The sequence below is a fragment of the Trichomycterus rosablanca genome, chromosome 7 (assembly GCF_030014385.1).
Source record: "Trichomycterus rosablanca isolate fTriRos1 chromosome 7, fTriRos1.hap1, whole genome shotgun sequence".
NCBI classification, from domain to species: Eukaryota; Metazoa; Chordata; class Actinopteri; order Siluriformes; family Trichomycteridae; genus Trichomycterus; species Trichomycterus rosablanca.
In genome coordinates, this window is record NC_085994.1 from 10,138,841 (window position 1) to 10,157,054 (window position 18,214).

Consider the following 18,214-nt stretch of genomic DNA (forward strand, 5'->3'; position numbering starts at 1 on the left):
CACAAGGTTATATCAAACACAGTGGACAATTTAGTATCTCCAATTCACCTCACTTGCATATCTTTGGACTGTGGGAGGAAACCCATGCAGACACTTGTAGAACATGCAAACTCCACACAGAAAGGATCCGGACCACCCCACCTGGGGATCGAACCCAGGACATTCTTGCTGTGAGGCGACAGTGCTTCCCACTTAGCCACCATGCCGCCCCTCTGCACTTGGTGGGCTGTGAGCTTAGAGGGATGTTAAAATCATTGGATGCCCAAGACAGTAAGCAACTAAACACTGACATATGTGATGTGTCTGTCACTTTACTATCTTTTTGTATATTTGATAATGCTTGTAAACACTACATTTTGTCTTAATTTTATTAACTGTGATGTTTGAACTATTACAACAGTTGTTGCCTATGCTAGCTAGATTCCTTGTGCCTAACAACCCACAGGCAGGACAAGAGGCAGGAATCAAACCCAGATCCCCAGTTCGTTTACCAGCTTGGCATCTATGCATTATTTTCATGTAACTTAAATTGTATGAAAAATGTACATCACATTAACCGTGTTACAAAAAGTGTTTTTGTAAGTATCCACATACAAATTTAAGGTTTTTTCAAAGAAACTCTCACCAGTTGAATCTAATAAAGAACATGGTACAATGTAAGGTTTATATGTAATTGTTGAATGTAAAGCTGTCAAAAATGGGTATAACCTGATTACATTTTAATGCATAATGATAACGACAACAACAAAACAACATGTTTATTATTACTATGTGGCACAGTCTGCAACACAAGTAGAACAAAAGCTGATTTACACCGCAAACCTAAACCCTGTTAATATCAGCCCTGTTACCAACCTATACATTTGTGAATAAATAAAGGATAAAACAAACATAATTAAGTACAAATTTAAAAATGTGTCCTCCTTCCCCAGAATGAGCCTTTTGCTGTGTAAAATTCTGTCCTAGCTTCGGGTTTCATGCTTTTGTCAATTCTGTGGTCTCGTCCAGCAGATGGACAGTTCATGTGTACCATCCCCTGAACTGAAAGATCAGCTAATGAAACGGGACTTGATTTCCATGTGAAAAGAAGTAGGAAGTCCTCAGGGATCTCTTTCGCCATGGAGGCATTGCAGGCTTTGCCACCTGTGAATGCACTGGCAGCTTGAGACAATCACACAATGGACTAACACAATTTTGCTATGAAAAGCAGCCCAGATCAATAAGGTTTTACACTTCTGCCTCCCATGCATGTTGCACTGTGATTCAGTAAATTCCAGTTGTGCATTTAATAGTACTAAACTTGTAAGTCAGCTGGAAGTGTTTTACATTTATTGTAATTGTGTCGCTATGCCATGGACAATGCAGAGACAAAATAATTTTAACAAGTATTTCTCATAAAAAGAGGACATCAATGTTTTGTACATTATTTTAATACATTATTATTATTATTATTATATGTTTTGTGCAACATTTTTAAAGCGAAGCATTATCTTATTAGTGATGCACAATATTTATATTATTTTTCTGATTTTACTGTATTTTTCTGTTTTTAAAATATCAGCACTAAATCAACTTCAGAATGTCTAAATATTAGACGTTTTTGATTGGACAAAGGGTTTCCATGTGGCAGTCATATTTTTAGTAGAAATAAATGATGGGGAAACAGTTAGCACACTTCTTTTATGTCAACTCTATACAGCACATATAGCAACTCTAGAAACTTGAGATGCTGTAACAACTACCTAGGAACACCTGAGCAACCACCTGGAACAATCTATTAACCTCCTAGCAACCCTACAAGTCTAAATATAGGCTACACCTGGTTGACAATAAAAAACTGACTGAACATAAATGATCTAGTCAACCTGTGTATGGTAGGATAACACATTAATAAGGCTTATGAAGCTAAATTCTACTCATTGTTATAAATACAGTACATTAAAGTTGAATTAGTGTGTCATCATCTTATATCACTTTGTAGTGTGTGTTAAAGCGAAGAAATCACTAAAATGTGCAGTGGATGGGTAGCGGACTGGCTTGATGAATTGGACTGGCTGGATGAATTGGTTTAAGCTTTGACAGTACCTGTGTAATTTTAGAACAGCTGCATTAAATGGATATAAATCAAAGCAATACATGTTTTTTAAATGCATTATCTTTAAAAATGATTCCCTTTTTCCCATGTTAAAGTAAAAGTAAGAAACAACATAGATAAAATTAGGCTCCATAAACACCACATAGTAACATACAAGTTTTTTTTAATATAATTTAACTACATACGTTTAAATTGCGCCACAGGTCTGTCACTAGAAGGGAATTTGTACACAGTGTGTTATGCCAGAGTTACATTTATTTTTATGGTTATTAAGTCTAAAAGCTTGATTTTTAGTAAGAATGACATAGTTCTTTGATGTCCAGTAAAAGTTTGTTTAACCATTTTGTTCTGACACGTGTATGTGTCGCAGTTTTTCCTTGACCAGCACAAATTCAGGAATATTCTTCTGATCCTCTCGCCATTTCATCTCCTCCTGTTCATACTGCCAAAACACATAATAGTGAAAAGTGTCAGTGCATCACTTAAAGCTTAATAGAAGTTAAGTGTTGCAAATACACAATGATCCAAAACATGAGTAACTTGATAATGCAACATTCATTATGCTGTAACATGACCTGAAAAAGACTAATCATGCAAGATATCCAAAAAATATTGGATATCTGTGTGGAAAAGTGTTTTCCCCAGTTGAAAAGCAACAAGTACCTCCTGGAGTTTCTGTTGCCTCTTGTAAAGCTCTTGCTCGAGGTCAGATGGAGGATGGAGGGCACGCTCTTGTGCCCGGTGCTGCTCCAACCTGCGCTGTTCTAGCACCCTGTGCAGCTCAGGCTTCTCCTCCAATAGCAAACCCCTACATACAAAATGCACCATGATAAACCAAAGACACCAAAAACATCTAATTGGAAACAAAGATTATATACTGGTGCTCGTCATAAAATTAGAATATCATGAAAAAGTTTATTTATTTCAGTAATTCCATTCAAAAAGTGAAACTTGTATATTATATTCATTCATTACACACAGACTGGTATATTTCAAATGTTTATTTCTTTTAATGTTGATGATTATTACTGACAACTAATGAAAACCCCAAATTCAGTATCTCAGAAAATTAGAATATTACTTAAGACCAATACAAAAAAAGGATTTTTAGAAATGTTGGCCAAGTGAAAAGTATGAACATGAAAAGTATGAGCATGTACAGCACTCAATACTTAGTTGGGGCTCCTTTTGCCTGGATTACTGCAGCAATGTGGCGTGGCATGTAGTCCATCAGTCTGTGGCACTGCTCAGGTGTTATGAGAGCCCAGGTTGCTCTGATAGTGGCCTTCAGCTCTTCTGAATTGTTGGGTCTGGCGTATCGCATCTTCCTCTGCACAATACCCCATAGATTTTCTATGGGGTTAAGGTCAGGCGAGTTTGCTGGCCAATTAAGAACAGGGATACCATGGTCCTTAAACCAGGTACTGGTAGCTTTGGCACTGTGTGCAGGTGCCAAGTCCTGTTGGAAAATGAAATCTGCATTTCCATAAAGTTGGTCAGCAGCAGGAAGCATGAAGTGCTCTAAAACTTCCTGGTAGACGGCTGCGTTGACCTTGGACCTCAGAAAACACAGTGGACCAACACCAGCAGATAACATGGCACTCCAAACCATCACTGACTGTGGAAACTTTACACTGGACCTCAAGCAACGTGGATTCTGTGCCTCTCCTCGCTTCCTCCAGACTCTGGGACCTTGATTTCCAAAGGTAATGCAAAATTTACTTTCATCAGAGAACATAACTTCGGACCACTCGGCAGCAGTCCAGTCCTTTTTGTCTTTAGCCCAGGCGAGACGCTTCTGACGCTGTCTCTTGTTCAAGAGTGGCTTGACACAAGGAATGTGACAGCTGAAACCCATGTCTTGCATACGTCTGTGCTTGGTGGTTCTTGAAGCACTGACTCCAGCTGCAGTCCACTCTTTGTGAATCTTCCCCACATTTTTGAATGGGTTTTGTTTCACAATCCTCTCCAGGGTGCGGTTATCCCTATTGCTTGTACACTTTTTTCTACCACATCTTTTCCTTCCCTTCGCCTCTCTATTAATGTGCTTGGACACAGAGCTCTGTGAACAGCCAGCCTCTTTAGCAATGACCTTTTGTGTCTTGCCCTCCTTGTGCAAGGTGTCAATGGTCGTCTTTTGGACAACTGTCAAGTCAGCAGTCTTCCCCATGATTGTGTAGCCTACAGAACTAGACTGAGAGACCATTTGAAGGCCTTTGCAGGTGTTTTGAGTTAATTAGCTGATTAGAGTGTGGCACCAGGTGTCTTCAATATTGTACACAATATTCTAATTTTCTGAGATACTGAATTTGGGGTTTTCATTAGTTGTCAGTTATAATCATCAACATTAAAAGAAATAAACATTTAAAATATATCAGTCTGTGTGTAATGAATGAATATAATATACAAGTTTCACTTTTTGAATGGAATTACTGAAATAAATCAACTTTTTCATGATATTCTAATTTTATGACCAGCACCAGTATGTAAGAATATGTAAAAATATATACAAAATAAGCTATAGATAAAACTAAAAAGTTTGTGCAACCATAAGCTATTACACAACGATGTTATGCCATTCATGCTAGTGACAAGTGGATGTGGATACCACTGCTGATTCCAGTTATTTAGCTTTATGCTAAAATTGGATTTGACTCATTTGTAAACAGGGTCGTTTTGTTTATATTGGTGCTAGGACACACCTGCTGTTGTACCCAAGAAGAAAATTATTTGAAAGAGAAATGACATAGGGGTAAAGGTATTTTTCTATATTGAATACAATGTTTTTCATTCCATAATGTATTTGTGTTTTTTTGGGTGACTTTAAGCCACTCGTCAACTCCTCAAAGTTGGGGAACATAGAGAAAAGGAAATCAAATTTTTTCCAAGGATAACTGTGTATGTGACTTAATACATGGGTCCTTCACAAAGACAAGTCTTCCTGATTCCAGTTTTGCTGAAGCATTCTATCCAATTTAATCACAATCCCCCTCATATTTCATAGTGAGTATGAGACACAGTGGCTTTTGAATGAGCTGGCAGTCTCTGCCCTCTGTCTTCTATTGCTTGACCTTGTTCTTATGAAGTTCCATCTTTGAGAGATAAACAATGTTGGCTCATTTCTAAAGTATTATATAATGTTTAAAAGCTATTTACCCAATAGGTATTATAAATTTACTAGCTACCTCTTATAGCTAAGCAAGAGTTCTTTATGGAGATCTTGATGACTGTGATTCTCATTTGGAAAACCATTTAGCTTTCGTAGCTGTGTGACCTCCTCAGTACCATCTGTGCTCTGACGGGACACACATGAGTGACCTCCATAGGTCTCTGAAGAAAAAACAAACATTAATACAATAATTATTACACTTGCACTTATTACACGGAATCACTACACTGAATCACACTTTACAGTCTGCATCAGTATAGCTCAATTATATTGAAGTAAAATATAATATAATGTTTATTTCAAGTATTTGACATTACTGTAAGTCTTTTAGATGAGAGAGGCTAGTTAAAAATTAAGACAGTAAGGAGGTCCACATGAAGGTAAGTAATGGGGGGGGGGCATGGGGAATCTATTATAGAAACTGTAAATGGTGGGTTTTTTTTCTATGTCATACATTTCTATTGTTTTTCTATGTCATTCAATTTTATTTAGTTGGACTAAAAACTGTTTTTTAAATACTAAAGCTTTGGCTGAAACATTATAACTCTTCACGAACTTGTTAATGCTCTTATTATGAAAAAAATAAGAAGTTGTACAAGTCGCTTAACAAGATGTGGAAATCACAAATGGTTAGAAAATACCAAACTATAAGGATTTTGATTCGTCGTTGGTAATCAATATATGGTCACATCTTAAATAGACAATACAAAACTAACATAAAACAAAGCAGTTAATGGTTATACCTTTTTTGTAATGTTTAAAGCCAGGTGACTGAAGCATCTAAAATGAAAGAGACAGAAAGAGAGTATGGAAGATTAGGTAAAATAGACATTTACTTATTGGTTTACATTTTTATAATGAAAAAGTTATATGTGAAACTATATGGCCAAATGTATGCTGACTTTTAATTTCATTCTCCAGTTCTGAGGTTTTTGCATTATCCTGGTCAGGGCTCAGGTGCTGGGCTAGCACTATAGATCACTGTGCTATCTTAGCACCCTAAAGGCACTTAGATAAAAAACTGTATGCTTCCAACTCTGTGGTAATAGATTTGGGTTTAGAAGTCCAATATGACTGTGCATGTCATCCACAGAAACTTAAGGAATGAGTTTGGTCTGGAGATAAGACTCAGACTTTCTTTTCCCCGGTCCCGGACCTCTGAAATGGTGTTTGAGTACATAAGCACAAATTCCAACAGACAAAATCTTTTTGAAAGTATTTCCAGAGGAATCATGGTGCAAATATATTAATATATATTTTTTATGTGATATTTCAGAAACTTTTTGCCAGGTGTCCACATATTTCTGGTAAAAGAAATCTGCTTGTGTGCCTGTTTTTAGCCTGATAATCTGGCTACTTAAAAATGGCAGATGACTTCACACTCAAGAATCTAAAAGTGATGTGTGGACTGTCTAGTGTTTCATTCTGATTGAAAAAATCTCAGGGGTACCTGGACATCACTTTTAGAACCTTAGTTGTTTTTTTATGAAACAAGGTTTGACGACCATGCAATTGAACTGCTACACCAGCAGATGTCGCCACACTCTGTATTTGTTCTGATGACCTAGGACATGCCTGTAGACAATTAGCTGCACTAAACATGAAAACATGAAGCCAGTCAAAAATATTTTACTCACAGACTGAAGCATTGAGCTTATCACTTATTAATTATGAATTAATAATATAATATGAATTGATTTAGGGCTGCCGTGAACGGCCAACGTAGTCGATGACGTCGACTCAGTCAATATTTTAAGTCGATGCATCATTTTCAAAACTATGTTTATAAATGATCCTTTTTAATTTCTACAATGTTTCCATTCATATAACCGTTCATATGATTTCCCTCAGCACTACTTACTGCGTGCATGACCTAAGTCGTATTTGGTCCAGCCACTGGTTTGCGGAATTAAGCGCAGTCTTAAAAATGCCGTCTGCAGCAGAGTCGGAGGCCGATTGTAGAGCTTTCAAAGAAAAGCTAAACGTTTTCAATGACCCAAATCATCAAAAGTTTGGGAATACTTAAAATTGGCACAAAAGAAAAAGGTGGTTTGTACACTGTGCAAAGCTTTGATGGTACCACAGCAGCACTAGCGCCATGTTGCATGTCTATATTGTTTCATTACGCTTTTTAATCGCGGAGATCTTGGAAAACCGTATTCCTTAGCGAGTTCAGTTAGAGCACATGAGATGCAGCAGAACCTTTACTTCTATATTGTTTCATTAAGCTTCTTAATCGCGGAGATCTTGGAATACCGTATTCCTTAGCGAGTTCAGTTAGAGCACATGAGCTGCGGCAGAATGTTATTTTGGCTTAAGAACGAGTGAGCATCCGACGCAGCCTTAGTGATCAAGGCAATCCCAGAATTCATAGCGGGTTGGGTGCTCTTCTCTCTGGGGGCGGAGAAACTTGTAGACATGTAGACAGTAAGACAGCAAGGCAGCTCCCTAGGTTTTCAAACACACCCATTCATACACACAGACATTCATACAACAGACAAACATAAAAGCCGCTGATCCAGCCCTTACCGCAGCCACCCCAGCCCCAACACTGGGCTACACGGCTACGGCAAGCCTGGCCGCAGCCTTGCAGCATGGCCGCAAGGGCTTCTGGGTAAAGCCCGTGGCGGCCCCCTAGTGGCGACGCTACAATATGGAGCACTTGAGAATTTGATAATATGGACATAAACCCTGTTTACATTTAATTTTGTGCCATATTATTATGCCATACAGTTTGTTGTTAAAATAAAAGAGGCTTAAATGAGATTCTGAATGAATGAATTGTTTAGATTAATCGACTAATCGATAAAAAAGTCTATAGATTAATTGATAGAAAAATAGTCATTAGTGGCAGAGCTAAATTGATTAATTGTAAATTACAATCATTTGTACATAGTAAAACAAAGTATTACAAAATTATATTGTATTATAATGAAAATATGCATCTTTATTGTTCAATCATGCTTTATCATTCCACAAAAAATACAAACAAAATAATTATCAAATACTAACAAAAATGACACAGTCTAAGCAATTGTATGAAATGTAAGGAAGCCTCCTTAAATATTGGGCATAATAATCCTATAACAATACTCGTTTCTCTTAATTGTGTCATACATAAAGGAACTAATGCCATTTTAAACATATCAGCTATTAGTACCCTTCTCCTTTGTTGTGATCACTGCTAAAGTAAAATTACACTGCAGCTAAGATGCAGTTAAAGATTCCTTTTTATACAAGACTGTTTGTCTCCACTTTTTTATCACTAATTTTCCTATTTAAACCAAAACACTTACCTCCACACATAGAGCTGTTGCTGTTTGTACCCAGTGGTGAGGTTGCAGACATGTATTATACCAATCGTGGTTGCAGCCAGTGTCTACAATCCCATTAGGAAATTCTAGATTAACCCGTACTGCAACCCCAGATTAACTAATCCCTGTTGACATCAACACTACTTTTAACTGAAGTTATACAACAAACAACACCCTTGAACTCCTAAAACCAGTAGATTCTGCCTGGAAAAGTATGGGTAACATTAAGTAAGACAATAAAGTTAAATACATGTAAAATGCAAATTGCATCTGAGCAGAAAGAGTGACCATGTATAATTTATAATGTGATATTTGGGTAAAATATCACATTATACATTAGGTGATAAAGCACATGTGCACAGCTCTCTTTATCTAAATGTAATGCTAGTTTGGCATCACTGTCAGTTGACACGTTTTCTAGCCTGTGTGATTTTTATTTTATTTTGGGTTCTTTGCTATTTCTAAAAATTATGTCAATTTGTACACAGGCTTCTGTAACTTGTCCCTTGTTTGACTATGTGAATGGGTGGGAACATTGATGGAACAGTGATGTCTCACCAGTAAAATCTGACATAAAATAAGAGTGCCAGTGTTTAAACTGGTGTATACTGTCTTAACTGTAAGGTGATCTGAAAATCCAAAAGAATCCAAATCTCGAGAGTCCAGTTATTTCTCTTTATATAGGTCACTTCTTGTCTTTTTACTTGTACCCAAATGATTGACCTAAGTTCATCGGTCTGTTTGAATAGCTGTTTTCTTAACAAGATGACTGAAGACCCAAGTATGTACTATGTATATGCTGTAAATGGAAACAATCTTTGCACTAACCAATGCATGCTTATTAAAAACAAACAAAAATGCAAAAATGCATTCCATTTTATCTGTATTTTCTTCTAATAGAGTTTTAGCAGGTATCTTTGGTACCACTACAGGTTGTGTTCTTAAACTGTTGATTGTTTGTACTAAAGAAATGTTTACTGGTCTGGAGCATATGCTAAATGCTGTAGGTGTAAACGATTGAACAATTACCTGGCCATTCATATAGATACTTCCCTGAAAGCATGGGTCATGCCAGAATTTCAGACTGATTGTGCTAATTGTCATATGAATAGAAAGGAACCAAGTAATGAATGAGCTGCACTGAAAGTACTTTTGGGGGCTTTATGGGGGCCATGCAGAATAACAGTGGCAATCATAATATGAATACACAGCAAATAAGTGACAAGTAGTCTTACCTTATTTGGTCTAAGCTATTTCAAACATCCTATTATTTAAAAACTGTTTTCAGTGTTGATCTCAAAGGTTTTTACATTTGAAACATATTTTGTGCTTTTGTGCTTTTGTGCTTATGTGAAGGTTTACATTTTCCTGTATAAGGGAACCATCTTAGATTATTGCTTTTTATTTTTTAATGCAGTTGTAGTTTTCCTAGGTGCTTCCTAGCACTGATACGATGCACAAAACTTGCTTAGGCATAAAATGGTTTAATGACCATGTTTAGTCCTACAATGTAAAAAAAGGTTATTGACTCTTGTATCATTTGAAAATTTAGGAAATGGTTTTAAAACAAGTATATACAATACTTATTCACTGAGAAAACATTACTTATTGCACTGACAGTTTAGAACAGTACATTAAAAAAAAAAAAAACATGTGACAAGGGAAAAAAAGTGACCAGAGGCAAGGACCTGTATTCCCATCCCAGGACCCATGTTACACCCTCTCTACTAGTTGTGCCACTATGTCACCCTACAATTACTGTATATTAATTATATGTGGGTCAATAAAACAATAAATATATCAGCAAAATACTGTATTTGTTATCCACCACCAAAATTACTGTATAGTTATGCCCAGTTTCATTAAACTTACAGTTATCGTTGATTTTATTTTACTTGACTGTGTCACTTTAAACTGTTATATTTTTTTGTTATGTATGGCTAAATGAAAATATGCATATTTGCCCATGTAAAATAAGTTCTGTCCACTCAAATAATAATGCACACATCTGCCCATGTAAAATAAGTTCTTCGCATTTAAATGATAATATACATATCTGCCCATGTAAAATATGGAGGGAATAAAGGGAGTTTATATAAGAAAAAGCAGATAAGCGTGTTTAAGGTGTAATGTTCAAGCAGGGCAGTGGCTCAGTTGTTTGAAGGGAGCAACTAATGCAATAATAACAGCATTTATTGACACAAATAGGGGCTTGAACTGTAGTTTAGACGTACTTTGTGATTGAGACCAGTGAAAAGTGTGCAAAACCAGTAAGATATATGTAACACGTGACCCTACATTTTAACTATAAACTAATTGTAAAGTTGATTAGCATGTACTATGTTTTAAACACAAACTAGTAACCACCAACAATCTGTTCATTTTGGTTTGTTAAACTGGTCTGAGGAAACTACGAATATGTTTCACTTTTTAAAAGTAAACATGTAATATACCACATAGCTAAATATTGTATACTACACAGTACACACTACTATTAGTAATATACAGTATATCCTAGTTTACTTAGCAGTGTACATGTACAGGTCCTTCTCAAAAAATTAGCATATTGTGATAAAGTTCATTATTTTCCATAATGTAATGATAAAAATTAAACTTTCATATATTTTAGATTCATTGCACACCAACTGAAATATTTCAGGTCTTTTATTGTTTTAATACTGATGATTTTGGCATACAGCTCATGAAAACCCAAAATTCCTATCTCAAAAAATTAGCATATTTCATCCGACCAATAAAAGAAAAGTGTTTTTAATACAAAAAAAGTCAACCTTCAAATAATTATGTTCAGTTATGCACTCAATACTTGGTCGGGATAACCCAATACAGCACTCTGTATATGCACTCAATACAGCTCATGAAAACCCAAAATCTCAAAAAATTAGCATATCATGAAAAGGTTCTCTAAACGAGCTATTAACCTAATCATCTGAATCAACGAATTAACTCTAAACACCTGCAAAAGATTCCTGAGGCTTTTAAAAACTCCCAGCCTGGTTCATTACTCAAAACTGCAATCATGGGTAAGACTGCCGACCTGACTGCTGTCCAGAAGGCCATCATTGACACCCTCAAGCAAGAGGGTAAGACACAGAAAGAAATTTCTGAACGAATAGGCTGTTCCCAGAGTGCTGTATCAAGGCACCTCAGTGGGAAGTCTGTGGGAAGGAAAAAGTGTGGCAGAAAACGCTGCACAACGAGAAGAGGTGACCGGACCCTGAGGAAGATTGTGGAGAAGGGCCGATTCCAGACCTTGGGGGACCTGCGGAAGCAGTGGACTGAGTCTGGAGTAGAAACATCCAGAGCCACCGTGCACAGGCGTGTGCAGGAAATGGGCTACAGGTGCCGCATTCCCCAGGTCAAGCCACTTTTGAACCAGAAACAGCAGCACTGGACTGTTGCTCAGTGGTCCAAAGTACTGTTTTCGGATGAAAGCAAATTTTGCATGTCATTCCGAAATCAAGGTGCCAGAGTCTGGAGGAAGACTGGGGAGAAGGAAATGCCAAAATGCCTGAAGTCCAGTGTCAAGTACCCACAGTCAGTGATGGTCTGGGGTGCCATGTCAGCTGCTGGTGTTGGTCCACTGTGTTTTATCAAGGGCAGGGTCAATGCAGCTAGCTATCAGGAGATTTTGGAGCACTTCATGCTTCCATCTGCTGAAAAGCTTTATGGAGATGAAGATTTCATTTTTCAGCACGACCTGGCACCTGCTCACAGTGCCAAAACCACTGGTGAATGGTTTACTGACCATGGTATTACTGTGCTCAATTGGCCTGCCAACTCTCCTGACCTGAACCCCATAGAGAATCTGTGGGATATTGTGAAGAGAAAGTTGAGAGACACAAGACCCAACACTCTGGATGAGCTTGAGGCCGCTATCGAAGCATCCTGGGCCTCCATAACACCTCAGCAGTGCCACAGGCTGATTGCCTCCATGCCACGCCGCATTGAAGCAGTCATTTCTGCAAAAGGATTCCCGACCAAGTATTGAGTGCATAACTGAACATAATTATTTGAAGGTTGACTTTTTTTGTATTAAAAACACTTTTCTTTTATTGGTCGGATGAAATATGCTAATTTTTTGAGATAGGAATTTTGGGTTTTCATGAGCTGTATGCCAAAATCATCAGTATTAAAACAATAAAAGACCTGAAATATTTCAGTTGGTGTGCAATGAATCTAAAATATATGAAAGTTAAATTTTTATCATTACATTATGGAAAATAATGAACTTTATCACAATATGCTAATTTTTTTAGAAGAACCTGTATGGGGTTTGAAACAGGCAATAGCCTGTAATAACCACATGGGGGCTCTGTTTCTCCAGTTCCGCTGTTTCCCATAATCCCCTCGAAGAGGCGATTCCGGCTGCACTATATAAAGCCCGCTGACTCGGAAGTGATCTAATGAGTGTGTCGCTGTTGGGTGAGTGAGTGAGAGAGAGTGTGCGCGCGATTGTGTGCTTGTTGTATGTTTGTTGTATGTTTGTTGTGAGTTTGTTGAATGATTGTGTTTTGTTTATGTTACTATATAAATCTACACCGTGATCTTATTTGATCTGGTCCGTGTTAGCTCTGCGCGGATACAGAGATGATAATAACCGAGCCGTGAGTCCGCTGTGACGCTGAGCGCGGAGCTTTTATATCCACAGAGCGTCCACACTACAGCTGTGGTCAGAAATGATGAATCGATCAGATATACTAGCACTGCTGGGATTTGTCCCTCTGTGGTCTATGAGTATACCGGCGATTCTGATCTATAACAGGTCCTCAGTGTGTGATGCTAACTGGCTAGCTACAGAGAGCTACTACTAGCTACTATTAAGAGCTGTAACTTCTGTATTGCTTGTTGCTTTTCTGTTTGAAATAAAGACCACAGTAATTGTGCTTTTTGTATTTTATTAGTTTTGTTTGGGAAAGTGAAAAGTTCATTTTTTAAAGATGCTCGATCTATTTAAGGTAACATGTTTCTATTTATGAGAACAATGTATTTAGGTTGAATAAAAGCCTCCGTCGTGTTTTCTGGAGTAGCCTCGGTTCGTAGAAGCGTTATGATGAGACTCTACAAAAAGAACAGATATATTTAGTTTATTTTTATCTTCGGTTAAATATCGTACAGTACACAGCGATATTGATAAAAGCTACTATCGTGGAGCTCTGTTTGTTTATTTGTCCTACCTTATTAAAATGTTCTACCGTAGCGCAGATTTATATATAGTAAATCTAAGTTTTATTGATTTATTCTTATTAAAACTAGACTAGGTAGCACATCTCGATTGAGCACGAAGTTATAGGCCTTTAACGAAACGTGCGCATGCTCGGTAGTACATCTCGATGGGTACACAAACCTTCAATACATTCATCTATGGAGCACTGTGACTAAATTGGGGGTGTCCAAACTCATGTTGGGACCAGATGTATGTACCAAAAGTATGCAATGTCTGGTCACAATTAAGAAATTTTTTTTACCTTTTTACTATCAGCAATACGTCCTATTTATTTAAGTGACCGATGACTTATCTTTTACAGTGTTGTCTACTAATGAATAATCCTGAGAACATTATTACACTCCGTCATTAACTAACTCCGTCCATAAATAAACATTTCCATCTAAAATCAGGGAAATTCTTTTTTTTCTTTCTCAAAAAGGGGAGTGATGACACAACATGATGGGGAGTGTTTTAAACTGGTTTTATGCGATAGCGACACCTAGTGGTTGAATTAGGATTTTTGAAAAGATAAACCTTAATATTCAACAGCGGACAAACTTTACTTTCTAAAATACCTCACAGCAAAAATAGTAACGCATGTAAAGCAAAGTAAACCATTTTATCTCTCAAAAATGATTTGTTGTTTATTATTAATGATTAATTGGACTAGTATAGTAAGAAAACGAGATTTGTAAACATTTCTGCCAAAATAGCAATTAGCAATATTCACCATTTTGGCTCAGTACCAAACAGCAAAAACTATTAAAAAAAAAAGTTCATTAAAAGTATAAATGTACTGATCAGCCATAACATTAAAACCACCTCCTTGTTTCTGCACTCACTGTCTATTTTATCAGCTCCACTTACCATATAGAAGCACTTATATCACATCTGTTTCTCTACATATCTTTTCAAGCCTGTTTTCACCCTGTTCTTCAATGATCAGGACCACCACAGAGCAGGTATTATTTAGGTGGTGGATCATTTAGGTGGTGCTGTTGGCTGGATATATTTTTGGTTGGTGGACTATTCTCAGTCCAGCAGTGACAGTGAGGTGTTTAAAAACTCCAGCAGCGCTGCTGTGTCTGATCCACACATACCAGTACAACACACACTAACACACCACCACCATGTCAGTGTCACTGCAGTGCTGAGAATGATCCACCACCCAAATAATACCTACTCTGTGGTGGTCCTGGGAGAGTCCTGACCATTGAAGAACAGCATGAAAGGGGGACTAAGCATGCAGAGAAACAGATGGACTACAGTCAGTAATTGTAGAACTAAAGTGCTTCTATATGGTAAGTGAAGCTGATAGAATGGACAGTGAGTGTAGAAACAAGGAGGTGGTTTTAATGTTATGGCTGATCAGTGTATGTCCAATTCTATGTACTGATTTACTGTGTAGTGCCCAAAAAGAAGCCTCAGACAAAACCTTTTAACTTTAGCAACTTAGCATGCTGACTAGCTTTGAATAATTTACAGCATTTATTTAATGGTAACATTAAAGAATATAACATTTTGTTGACATGATATTACCATAGCTGTAGGAGTGAATTCTTGTTAAAGATTAAAACATTATCTTACCTACTGAACATATTCATGTATATGGGAAAGCTACAGTTAATTAATAAAGCACCATTCACTTGAATGCAATAGACAATAAATGTTTCACTTATTTAAAATTCCACTTGTACATTTTTCATGGTTATGAAATCCAAGCCCAACTTTCACTCTGGAAGAAAATACTTAATACTAAACACAATCTTGTTTTGTGGCATCCCATCCTTACTGATTTATAAAAGTGCTACACCTGTCTCAAAAACATATAACAAGTTTTCATTAGTTTCTAAATAAAAATGGTCTTACCTATTACTCCTGTAATGCTGTAAATGGAAGTTTTCTGAGGGTTCACCCACACTTTAATTTCCTTCTTGTAAGTCCCACATTTTGAAGCATCATTTTCCCTAATATAAATAAATATATGCTTTAAGAATTGGTGCTGTGGAGCCACAATATTATCCCCCTTATCACTTGTAGTCTTTTATGTAACAATCAGGGCTGATGGTAGTTACTCGTGATACAGGGTTTAAATGTAGCAGGTATGATCAGGCATAAAGACCAGTGATTATGGCCAGATTAAAGTATCTCTTAAAAACAGCAAGAGCATTTCAATAATGGTATTGATGTGAAGGGGTCACAATACCATTTTTAGAAGAGTCTTTTTGACAGTCTATTAGGCAGAGATTTATGATAGTCATGTTTTACATGGTCCTAATATTTTGGCTCATCAGTGTATGGTGTAAAAAGTTCATTAAGTATATAGACTGTATGCTAGGAGATGAAAAGGGGGAGTTCCTCCCCTTCATTAATACCATAAATCTGGCAATTTCAGCTTGTGACCACTTGATTTTCTATAGGTTCACTGGATTTCTTTTACCTTGGAGAAGTTGGATTTACTTTACACTGACCAAGGTGTAAGTGAATAAGTGAGGGTGTGTTGTCCTGAGATGGAGTGGCATCTGGTCCAGGGTGTACATTCTCGAAAATTACAAGCCCTTTAATTCACCATACGGTGATTTGCATAATTAAATGAATAAATTATAACTTGTAGGTTGTAATCTGACTGTATTTAAAATAGATTAAAAAAAACTCACCTGTGGTTACTCATCAGAGTCTCTTTCTGGAACAAGATTTCATTTTTATTTAGAAATAAATCAAGATGGTTATCATAGACAGCATTAAGATGGAAGTCCAGGCTGTCATTTTGTACCTGTGGAAAAAAGTAAAAAAGTTTATTATATGTACACGCATATACACAGTATAGCAAGATCAGGATAAGCTCACCTCTGGATCCTGATAAAGAGCACTTCTCTTCATGCTGGATTCCGTAGCTCTGCTATTCAGACTGCTCCAGGGTTCATCATTCTGCGCCATGTGTGTGGGCTTCTTATACAGCACTTTCTGTGGAGTTAAAAAAAAAAACTTTTAAGTTTTTAAAAGTGTCATCAATAAAGGTGAATAATAAAGTTTATATTAGTAGCTAAGCTGTGTCAAACAGCAAAGCTTTATTATGTCTGAATCAAGTGGCTCTGGGGGTCAATGAAAAACCAGTGACAGTGATAATGAAGATTTAGACTCTTTGTGGAAAAATAATGCATTTTTTGATTATTAAAGTTCTGACATTGATCACCCTTTTGATATTAAAAATAGACAAATATTAGTTTCCTTTTAATTTCCAGTTATTTGCAACTTAAATGCTAAAACAAGTTGTTTGGATGATCACATGTAATTCACATGAGAACCACAAAAAGCTAGTCATGTAAGAAAAGACCCATGCTTTTTCTTTGTTCATATGAAAATATTGATAGATTGAATGATAACAGTCGGTAATTGTTGCACTATTAAGTTGATGTATGTATTTTGTATATGTATATGTATTTTTGTCTCAACAGATTTTAAAAATGAAAGTAATTTTGACAACAAATGATGTATTAAATTTATTACGCCACAAAAATAAAGAATATCTGTAGATCTGTTGTAATCATTTAAATAACACAACTACCCTGACATGCATGTCCTTATACAGTAAGTATATGTGAAGTTTTGACTGTAAGTCGTTATCAATAATCTTACCTGACATTGTTTGATTCCTGTAAAATTGTGATCATTCTCATATTTAGGAAAAGAAAATGGATCTCGGTTTTGGGACATTATTTATATTCCCTGCTGTAAAAGCTCTATCGGAATGTAACAGGTGGATTGTTGTCCTCTTGTGCACCGTTGCTACGAGAGACGAGTACAACAGCGCCACTCTCTGATACTGAGTTAAGATTGGGTTCGATTCCCAGGTGGGTTCTTTCTGTGTAAAGTTTGCATGTTCTTCCTCTGGGAGCTTGGTTTTGTCCCACAGTCCAAAGACATGCCAACTGGAGATACTATGTTGCTCTAAGTGTGTGTGTGTGTTTGCCCTGTGATAAATTGGTGGCCTGTCCAGGGTGTTTCCTACCTTTGGCCCTGTGAACCAGACCCACTAAACACTGGGCACATGTCAGGAATATAACAACACACATTCACCCACTTCTTCACTTACTCCCAGGAGCACTAACCCACTGCATGCTTTAGGAGGTAAACCAGACCTGAAGAACATGCCAAACAAGGTTGTAAACACAATACACTACCCCCCATATACTGATGCAAAATTATAAATAAACACATTCCACTCACTAGCTTTGTGTAATGTTAGGATCTGTCAGTGTTCCAATCAGTTGTTGAGATGGAATGAAATTAAGTGAAAGCAAACTCATTGAGGTGAATCAATGTGCCATCCTATTTAGGATATTAATATGACTTAAAACAGAAAAAGTAAATCGGCAACAAAATTGTTCTAAAAATAATGCCAAAGTTAC

At 36.8% G+C, this 18,214-nt stretch overlaps 1 protein-coding gene and 1 non-coding gene across 4 annotated transcripts; one reads left to right on the top strand and one right to left on the bottom strand.

Moving 5' to 3' along the window:
• Nucleotides 1–2,282: 2,282 nt before the first annotated feature.
• Nucleotides 2,283–17,597, bottom strand: LOC134317637 (protein CFAP276-like). Of its 3 annotated transcripts, XR_010013255.1 has the most exons (7): nucleotides 17,442–17,597; nucleotides 16,653–16,769; nucleotides 16,463–16,578; nucleotides 15,675–15,772; nucleotides 6,008–6,044; nucleotides 5,281–5,425; nucleotides 5,079–5,187 (listed from the first exon to the last, which is right to left on the bottom strand). XR_010013255.1 is itself a non-coding variant. In XM_062998350.1 (5 exons), exons 2-5 carry the CDS (start codon nucleotides 6,042–6,044, stop codon nucleotides 2,430–2,432), a joined length of 435 nt encoding a protein of 144 aa, XP_062854420.1. In that variant the 5' UTR covers nucleotides 15,675–15,760; the 3' UTR covers nucleotides 2,283–2,429. The 3 variants fall into 3 exon arrangements, 2 of the variants coding, with proteins under 2 accessions (XP_062854420.1, XP_062854419.1); XM_062998350.1 differs by lacking the exons at nucleotides 5,079–5,187; nucleotides 16,463–16,578; nucleotides 16,653–16,769; nucleotides 17,442–17,597 and adding exons at nucleotides 2,283–2,537; nucleotides 2,759–2,903 and having other exon boundaries at nucleotides 15,675–15,760; XM_062998349.1 differs by lacking the exons at nucleotides 5,079–5,187; nucleotides 5,281–5,425; nucleotides 6,008–6,044 and adding an exon at nucleotides 13,478–13,657 and having other exon boundaries at nucleotides 17,442–17,585.
• LOC134318632 (small Cajal body-specific RNA 2) lies at nucleotides 12,967–13,356 on the top strand. The gene has a single exon (XR_010013413.1). It is a non-coding gene; the product is annotated as a small Cajal body-specific RNA 2 (non-coding RNA).
• Nucleotides 17,598–18,214: the final 617 nt, after the last annotated feature.